We start from the raw sequence: 10075 nt of genomic DNA, 5'->3' as shown, positions 1-10075 counted from the left end.
TTTGATGCAGTACTATTTATTGATAATTGATTTTACTTTTTGCAGAAGAGTCTTGCCCTTCCAGCATCTACTATTGGGAGCATGAAGGCACAGAGAAACTGCTCCAAAGACATTTTCAGAGAATTGTTTCTGCTCTATTATGCAGCAAAAATAGCTTCTATAGTGGGTATGTGCCAATATTACAGGATTCTTGAAACCAAGAGTCTAGGAACTGCCTTGTACCAACAGGGGAATAATTTATTGTCAAAGGAGCAGGGAAATGGTGCTTGCCAGTGTTCTGACAACACTCTGTTCAAAAACAGTGTTGTATGTTAGGACTTCTCTGTTGCACAATGAGCAAGATAGGCATTCTTCTTTGTCGATCCATGGTCAGGCCCACCAATAACTTCTTGTACTTTAGAGATTATATTAAGAAGTCTGTTCCTGAGCTGATATGTTGGAGTTTTTGGCCTACATTTTCTTCCATCAGGAGCAGGGATTCTAGTCTAATACATAAGTCATTGATCCACTTTGAGTTGTGTTTTTTGTGTGGTGAGAGGATTAGGTTTCCATTTAATTCTACTACATATGGATTTCCAATTCTCTCAGCACCATTTGTTGAAGAGGCTATCTTTTCTCCAGCATATTATATTGGTGATTTTGTCTAGTATGAGGTAACTGTATTTATTTGGTTTTGTTTCTGTCTTCTGTTTCATTGGTGGTCTTGCCTGTTTTGTTGCCAAAAACATACTGTTTTTGTCTTTAGACCTCTGTAGTGTAATTGAAGTCTGATATTGTGATGCCTCATGCTTCATTTTTCTTGCTAGGAATTGTTTAGGGTATTCTAGGTCTCTTGTTTATCTAAGTTATTTCATGATTCCATGTTTTCTGTTTCTGTGAAGAACATCTTTGGGCTCTGGAAGGGAATTGCATTGAAATTTTATAGCACTTTTGGTAGTATGGTCATTGTGACAGTATTAATTCTGACTAAGAACATGGGAAGTCTTTCCATCCCCCAAGGTCTTCCTCAATTTTTTTCTTGAGTGTTATGTAATTTTCATTGTAGAGGTCTTTTACCTCTTTTGTTAGATTTTTTCCCAAGTGTTTTTATACTATTTTGAATAGGATAATTTTCCTAATTTCTTTTTTAGCTCATTCTTTATTGGAGAATAGAAACAAAATTGATTGATGAGTGTTACGTTTGTATCCTGCAATTTGATGAATTCAATTATGTTCTAAAAGTTTTCTAGTAAGTTTTTTTTTGTGGGGGGTGTTCTAAGTATAGAATCATGTCCTCTTTAAATGGAGCTAGTTTTAGCCGTTTCTTTCATTTTGATATCCCTTTAATTACATTCCTTTGCCACATTGCTCTAGCTAGAGATTAAAGGACCTGATTTGTTCAGCTCTCTGTTTATCATTCAATAGTGAATTTGGTTATTCGGTGTTTTATTCCATTATGATCTGATAGATTGCAGGGTATTATATTTACATTTTGTATTTGCTAGGAGTTTCTTTATGTACTAATAGAAGTTGTGAAAGTGGGAATCCCTGTCTCATTCTAGTTTTTAGAAGAAATTCTGTAGTTGTTCTCCATTTAGAATTATGTTGGCATTGGGTTTGTAATGTATAGCTTTTACAATGTTGAGGTTTGATTCCTTAATTCCTGTATTTTCTAGAGTTTAAAGCATGAATGGATGTGGTATTTTGTCAAAAGTAGATGGTGCATCTATTTGGATAATCATGTGTTCTCATCTCTGTGTCTATTTGTGTGATCAATTACATTTATTGATTTCCATTTGTTGAATCAATTTTGTATTCCTGGGATGAAACTCACTTGGTCATGGTGCACTATTTTTTAAAATATATTTTTGTATGGGATTTAGCAGTATTTTATTGAGGATTTTTGCATCTATGTTCATCAAGGATATTAGTCTGAATTTTTCTTTTTTTGATGTGTCTTTGGATTTGGTAGCAATGTGAGATAGGCTTCATTGAATTAACTTGAATAGTTCCCTCTTTTTTACTTTCATGAAATGATTGAGGAGGATTGGTATTGGTTCTTCTTCAGAGGTTTGGTAGAAATAGGTTGAGCATCCATCTGGTCCTAAGCTTTTCTTTGTTGGTAGTCTTGACGACTTTTTTATTCTCATTATTTGCAATAGATCTGTTTAAATTTTCTATATCCTCTGGTTATAGAAGGGGACTTCATGTTTCCAGGAATTTACTGATGTCTTTAAGATTTTCTAGCTTATTTGGATATAGATATTGAAAAATAGACTCTATTTATGCTCTGTTACAGTAGTGTCTATGCTGATATTTCCATTTTCACCATAGATTTTAGTACTTTGCATGTTTCTCTCTGTGTTAGGTTGGCTAAAATTTACCAATTTTGTTTATTAAAAAATTGATTAATTTCTTTTTCAATATTTGATTTTATCAGTTTCATCTTTGATTTTTATTATTTGCTTTCTTTTGCTGATTTTAGTGTTTTTCTCTAGGTCCTTAAAATGTAATGTTAGATTATTTGCTTAGTAGTAAAAGAAATAAAGAGTAAAGAGAGAACAATGGAATTTGATTATTTGTAAGAGAAACGAGAGATATAGAAACAAAGGGAAATAAAAGATTTGAAACAGAATAAAAAGCCAATGCAAAATATGCTAATTGAAATCTTTAACCCTCAGAAACAGATAATGGAAAAAATAACTATGTTTAACAATGGCACAAATGAAGAACCAGAAACATATGTAGATGTGCAAATGTATAAATATTCATCATACATCCATCTGTACACAGAGAAAAACTAAAACAACAATAACAACAACAAAAATAAAAACCTGGTTTGTTACTGAGATTATGTGCTTGTTGTCTGTTCCAAAGTATCTTTCCATATCTCAGTTTCCCTTCTCCATGGAATGGCATGGGGAGCTGTGAGAAGTGCTGTCAGCTGCATCTCCATGATAAGGGTTATGCTGCATTGTACAAGATATACTCAGGGAAGGCAGTGAGGTCCAGTATTTTCCCCAATTGTTTTATTCCATGGGAAGTTACTAGGCATAAATAAATAAATGCACACCTCGTACTATACCTCACTCTTCTCCTCAGGGCTACATTCATGGGACAGTGAAGCCAATCCTTTACCATTCTGTATTTCCAGGGCACTGTTCTTTCTGACATCCTGAGGTCTGCTACCAAGCACCAAGAACCATCAATACTGCTCAATGAGATTTTGAAGCCACTGCCACTGGTTTTGGGCACTGTTGTGTCAAGGGAAGAGAGGAGGATAGGCTCTTTTTGGCTTATCTGACTTGCATTACCTCCAGGAAAAATACTGTCCATGCCAGGAATTTTACTGATTTGCTAGGCTCAGTTTAGGCCTTGTGGCTGGTGTCTGGCAGATTTATGTATCGGACTGAGCCTCAACACATGGATCTAAGTTCTCAGTCTGAGTTGGAGCCACTGCAGTAACAGATGTTTAAATATATCTCCAGCTTCTGCTACCTGTACATAGCAGGCAGACTGGTGGTGACTTTCATTCCACAGTTTAATGAGTAGAAAAACTTGAGTCTGCCCAGGGCAGGCTTGACCCCTGGTCCCAGATTCTGCATTCCAAGACTGTCTGCAGCACTTTTGTTCTTATTATTATTATCTTTTTTTTAATTTTAGGTGGACACAGTATCTTTATTTTATTTTTACATGATGCTGAGAATTGAACCCAGTGCCTCATGCATGCTAGGCAAACACTCTACCTCTGAGGCATAACACTAGCCCCTTGTCTTCAGCACTTTTCAGTCTTTTCCGTCCTCATGTACTGATTTCCCCCACTCACATCAGAACCTAAGCTTCAGTTCTGTTTCTCATCTTCATCTGATGCACCCCAAATTCCCCAGTTTTCAAGGCTCTCTGTCCAATATTGAGTATCAGGGGCATGCTTTAATCCCCACCTCACAGAGAAGTGATTTTCTCACTCTCTGAATCCCATGTCATGGAGCTGTGAGAAAAGCCACTTCCTGCTTGTCTCCCCTTGTTTGACACTGATATCTTTATCCTATTTTATGTGACAAAGATAAGGTTTTCTTTCATTTTTACAGCTTTTAGTAAAGATTAAGGTTATGGGACCAATAATTTACTTTTAAGTATCAAACTTTTATAATCCCCATGTTTCTTCCTTGCATTTGATAAGTACAAAGTGGGAGACATAGGAATTTTTAATGCATTCATTAATTACCTGTCAGAAATACAATTAATATTAATTCTAAAAATTTCTCCAATATGGGTCTGGAGGAATATTTTATAACAAAACATCAGTGTCATAAGCTTTTAATATTTTTATTTCTATTTTGATTAGATATATATTTAGACAGGCCACTGATTGAGATTCCTTTTAGTTTAACCTTATGTCAGGAATCTGTATATTTAAGGAATGTAGACTTCAAGTTTGGAGACTGCCACTGATTTTTGCAGAAGAGAAACTGGGAAATGGATTCCCAGAGGAAGGAGGACATTTACATAATAGTTAGGGAAACAGAGGTACAAATACCAAGACTCTGCTTTTCTGGCAGTCTTTCCCCTTGAGAGTCTGTAAAGGTTTTAAAATGCTTCCTAGTTTATGAGGACTTGAATAAAGTGGGAATGACACAGGAAAAAAAATCAATTTTATAATTTATTTCAATGTGTCTGAAAGATGTATTCTAATAACATTTAGAATACATCTTTCAGACAAATTTTGTAGCTTTCAAAATTTTTTTAAAGTTCCAGAGAACTCTTTGCACTTTTTATGTATAAAGGGATTGGATAGTGTATTATTACTGGTGATTTCCATGCTGAATAACAAAGACCGACATTTTCAAGCCACCTTGCTTAGTATTTGACTCCTGGAATTCCAAGATAGGGAACTGTGCATTTTGCTACCTTGTCTTGAGTTATCAGAGGTTTGTTTCAGTTCAGGTGGAAGAAAAATGCCAGCTATTACATGGATTTTAAGTTCAGTCTTCAAGACAAGCAATTTGCAAAAATAAATTATTATCAGGTTCTGCTGATTTATTGGCTTTTTCTCTGAATTGGAACTAAGAGTGCCTTCATTGAATATTTTATAGATTCACAGCAGTAGAGACAGAAAGAGGTAAATACGAGCTATTTTTTTAAATGGAGGTCATATTTTAATTATGCCAATCAAGAAACACCATTTATTTAATAAATTATACCTTAACTTTAAACAGAGTTTACTTTAAAAAGAAAACTACTCACCTGTTTTTTTATACATTTTTGCTCTAAAAATCTACTAAAAAATCACATCCAGGTGATTGCTGCTTTGCAAGGGTTGAGAGCAAGTATAAAGCTCATAATAAGGTAAAGTGATGTTTTGTAAAGCTCATGTTCTTGCTCTGAATTTTGTGTTTTAAGATGTTAATGCTGAAAATGTAGCTATATTTTTCTTACATTTTATATGAAAATTTACTAATAATCCATTTTAAAGAATTATGTTGAATTTTTTAAAAATGTTTTTTTGTATCAATGTTCTCTTAAGTACTTGGGGGTCCCGGGGGTAGGAAGGAATGATAGCCTGGGAGATAAATAGTAACAGAAAAATTGCAGCTTTCTAACTGCAGAAAAATATAATATTTTAGTCAAGGATTTTTGGGTCAGTTTATATTACTGTGGTTTTAAATCATTCTTACATGACTTACAATATCCATTCCTAAATTAATTTTTATAGAATTGTGGAATTTCCCTGGTGCCATTAGTTTGGAATGTATAATATACATTGCATATAACTTTTCTTTTTTCACTTGGACCCTTGATGTTTTGGTATCATAACATTTAAGGAGACTTGTATTCTCTATTTCACTCCTTGGCTCTGTATTTATACTAAAGTAATATTGCGAATTGTGGCAACCCAGTAATCTAGAATCTATATCTTAATATTTGCATTAAGAAGGGCTTACATATCCATACATTGAGTCTTTCCACTAAAACTTTCAGTAATTTTAAAAACTATAAGTAAATAGCAGATAGATTAGAAGAACATAAGGAAGTACTAGGTCCTGAATTAGAACAAATTAAATTCTACGCTTTTATAATTATATCCTAGTATATAAATTCTATTTTGATGTATAACTGAAAAGAACCAATAAAAATTCTCAAAAAAATATCAGGTAATGAAATTTTCTAAAAATTTACTCTTCATCTAATCGAAGATTAGATGGCATGTGCAAAGTAATAACCAGTTTAGAAGCAGAAACTCCAATAATTGAAATACTTTAGTTTCAGAATTGTTGTTTTTTCATTATACTTTCTTAAAATATCCAAATTCTATGTCACACTCTGAAATTTCAAATTTTAGATGTTTCTATATTTACTTAAATGTTCATTGCAAAACATTACTATTTTATAAACTATTCTAGGTTAGGAAATATATTTGCAAATATCCTGGAGCAGCTAAAATAAGGTTAAATGTAAACAACATCTTTTGTTTTTGAATAACTTTAATTTTATTTCAGTTTTGAAGATCCAAATATTATGTGAGTAAGAAGGGTGTAATTTTTATTTGGGGGATAAAAGTATAGAGTTATCATACTCTATTCCATTTAGAATGCTATTATGATATTATTCATAACTTAACTGAGCTCATTTGGCTTGGAAAAATGCACTATTTCTAGCAATTGGTGTTATATACTTTGTTGAACATGAGTAAATGTGGATAAAATAAATGTCTACTTGCTGAAACGTCATATGTAATATAATATGCATGAGATAACTAGTAATTAAGTATATTGAATTCAAAAATATGCTTTAATTTTTCATTCTCTATTAATATGTTGGATGTGAAAGTTTTGAGCAAGTTATCTCAAATTGGTGCTATAAAGGAAGAATAAACAAGTTAGAGTAATGTCATAAATGTGTTAGTAGGAACAACAATATCCTCCAAGCCTTCTCCAAATTTGAGTTTAAATTTGGACTTCAGATGAAAATTTGTAGTTTCTTCCTTCTTGCTTATCCTTTAAAAAACAACATATTCCACTGTCTTTTGTTACCTATGTCAAGCAAACCTGGTGATGTGGTTAGCAGCACCACCTGGTTTATTAAGAGATATTGTATTGTTTTATATCTTATTGTTTTGTTAATTTAATTATATGAAGGTACTGGAATAAAAAGAATATATATATATATATCCCTTTCTAAAACAATAACCTACTCTAATGCCTAATTTTCCCTGCAGAAAACATTCTTCAGTGTCTTTTCATTGTGCCATTTCTGTCACTTTGGTTTGGTTATTGAGTTAGTGTTTCTGTTTAGTAACTCTGTGTGGTTTTTATTCATTGATATCACCCCAGAAGATGGTTTTTGTCATTTCTCTTTCTTTTGAAAGCAGCAAAATTTGTATAATCATTTATCTTTAGCTATTTAACACATAAGATGGACAAAATTATACTGTTTATGAATACAGTCAATCATCTTTGATACTCTAAAAGCTCATGTCTTATGAGCTTTCCCCTCAAGAGGTAATTCATGCCAATATTAAGTCATAAAAACACATTAAAATATTACCTAAAATTTCTCATATTGTTAGTCTTTTTCAAAAGTATTCTAAATAAATATGGATATGATTTTTATTCTATAACATTCAACTTAAAAATAGTATAATGTATTTCAGTATTTGTGTAAAAATCAATTGGAGACAAGGGGAGTGACATTTTGGAGATATCTCTGTCATGGCTCATAATCCTTACCCCATTAGTGAGAGAATTTTAGTTTGAGTATACATCAGAATGCTTATTCTGTTGTACCCTGCAGTAGTGGAGAACATTAATTATTTTGTCAACTTTGGTTCTTATTATATTTTAATTTTTTTTTCTTCCTAGAACATCCCAGAAGAAGGAAAAGAATTAATTGAAGCTTCCAGACAATCCATGAAGAATGGTAAGATATTTGAAGACTGCCTGAAATTCTGATACTTATTGACTTTAAATTACATAATTTTGGCCGTTCCTTCCCTTCGGAGGAGGTGGGGGAAAGAGGAGTCGTTCTGTTTAACCCTGGGTTCCCCGAACTCGCTTTAATTTGCTCAATTTGCATTTTGCTAATTATTCCTCCTTTCTCTTTTACATTCTCTGGCTCACCCCTTTCCCCTATACCAAAGTCTAGTTTGTAGTCAATGCCGACTGGGGCAAGACCTAATCTTATCTTTTCCCCCGCCACCCCCCACCCCCAGCCATTTTCATAGCTTTCCATCGAACTCTGCAAATTTTGCAATAGGGGGAGGGATTTTTAAAATTGCATTTGCAAAGTTAGGTATCTGGGCAGACGGGGGGAGGGAGAGAATGGGGAGCAGGCCCTGCCCCTACCGCCTTTGCAAATAAAAATCCAGAGGGGGGGGGAAGAGCAGGAAGTGGCGGTGCGAGGGCTGCTGCACAGCTAGCAGAGCTGCGGTCAGGATGGTAGCGCGTGCCCCGAGCTCTCCGCCTTCCCCCGCCCGCCAGTCCGAGGCAGCCCGAGCCCAGCCCGCGGCCCCAGCAGCAGCTCCGAGAGCAGTCCCAGCAGCAGCGCCATGGCCGGGTGGAACGCCTACATCGACAACCTTATGGCAGACGGGACCTGTCAGGTCGCGGCCATCCTGGGCTACAAGGACTCGCCCTCCGTCTGGGCCGCCGTCCCCTGGAAAACCTTCGTCAACATTACGCCAGCTGAGGTTGGTGTCCTGGTTGGCAAAGACCGGTCAAGTTTTTTCGTGAATGGGCTGACACTTGGGGGCCAGAAATGTTCTGTGATCCGGGACTCACTGCTGCAGGATGGGGAATTTACCGTGGATCTTCGTACCAAGAGCACCGGTGGAGCCCCCACCTTCAATGTCACTGTCACCATGACTGCCAAGACGCTAGTCCTGCTGATGGGCAAAGAAGGTGTCCACGGTGGTTTGATCAACAAGAAATGTTATGAAATGGCTTCCCACCTGCGGTATGCCCAGTACTGACCTCTTCTGTCCCTTCCCTCACCACTCCCCACAGCTTTTGCACCTCCTCCTTCCCATACACAGACACCATTTTTATTTTTTGGGCCATTACCCCACATCCCTTATTGCTGCCAAAACCACGGGCTGGGGCTGGGGCTGGGCCGGGGCTGGATGGAAAGATACCTCCCCCTTACCCATACTCCTCCTGTGTGTGGTTGGAAAAATTTTTTTCTCATTTTTTTTTGTGTTTTGGATTTTTTGTTCTTTTTTTTTGGTTTTGTTTTTTTCTGAATAAAAAAGATTCTACTAAAAAAAATTACAGAATTTTATATACTGTTTATTATGTTTTTACCGTCAGAAGTAAAATATGACATTGGGAACCAAAAGAGTGGAAACTTACCTGTCAACAGTAAACCTACCAATCAAAGAAGGAAGTAGTTGAAACCACACTTGTGCAGGCAATCAGAATAAAGAATGATTGTCCTTCCATTCCGTCACCTGATTCAAAGGTAATGTATTTTTAAAAAAAAAATTCTTTGCATTTTTTTTTACATATCATCTTCCATGATGACAAACATGCTAGAAAGAAATAAGGCTACCAGGTTATAGTAGAAAACAAGGATAGCAACAGATGAGATATATTTATAGAATTAACATTGAGAGAATATGGTGGGAATAAACAGTTTTTCAGTGTGCCCTTATGGAATGAAAGAAATAGAAAAGAAGCCAAAAGAACAGCTTTATGAATATGAACCTGAGAAAAGGGGATGCATACAAAGAATTCATTTATGAAGGGAAAGTTGTGTCCAGATTGAATAAGAGTCAAGATGGCTGATACTTAAATAATAAATATTAAAATTAATAAGAGTAGCAACTTAATATTAGGCCAAACTTTGGAATGTTATGGGAAGTACATGCTGGACATATAGAACAATGTGTCATATTTGTCTATCATTTACTCTTGACGTCCTTCAATGACTAGGAGGCAGGGTTTGGGATTACAATCACAATCATTTGTGATTATAATGAATAGAAAACTAAGCAAATAAATGTGGCATATTTTATATGCTTAAGAAATCAATGTGACATATAACTAAAAAGAAATCAATTAAAAATATATATATACAGATAGTACTGCTATTCAAAAAA

The 10075-nt window shown here is 35.1% G+C and overlaps 1 protein-coding gene across 1 annotated transcript; it reads left to right on the top strand.

Annotated features, from left to right (window-relative positions):
• The first annotated feature begins 7870 nt into the window (after positions 1-7870).
• On the top strand, positions 7871-8947 carry LOC144252294 (profilin-1-like). Its single transcript, XM_077794711.1, has 2 exons — positions 7871-7896; positions 8457-8947. The coding sequence occupies exons 1-2, from the start codon at positions 7887-7889 to the stop codon at positions 8945-8947; spliced, it is 501 nt and encodes a 166-aa protein (XP_077650837.1). The 5' UTR covers positions 7871-7886.
• The last annotated feature ends 1128 nt before the right edge of the window (positions 8948-10075 follow it).

The sequence above is a fragment of the Urocitellus parryii genome, unplaced genomic scaffold (genome assembly GCF_045843805.1).
Source record: "Urocitellus parryii isolate mUroPar1 unplaced genomic scaffold, mUroPar1.hap1 Scaffold_40, whole genome shotgun sequence".
Taxonomy (NCBI): domain Eukaryota; kingdom Metazoa; phylum Chordata; class Mammalia; order Rodentia; family Sciuridae; genus Urocitellus; species Urocitellus parryii.
The sequence above is the reverse complement of the archived record's forward strand: the minus strand, read 5'-3'. Positions and strand labels throughout refer to the sequence as shown.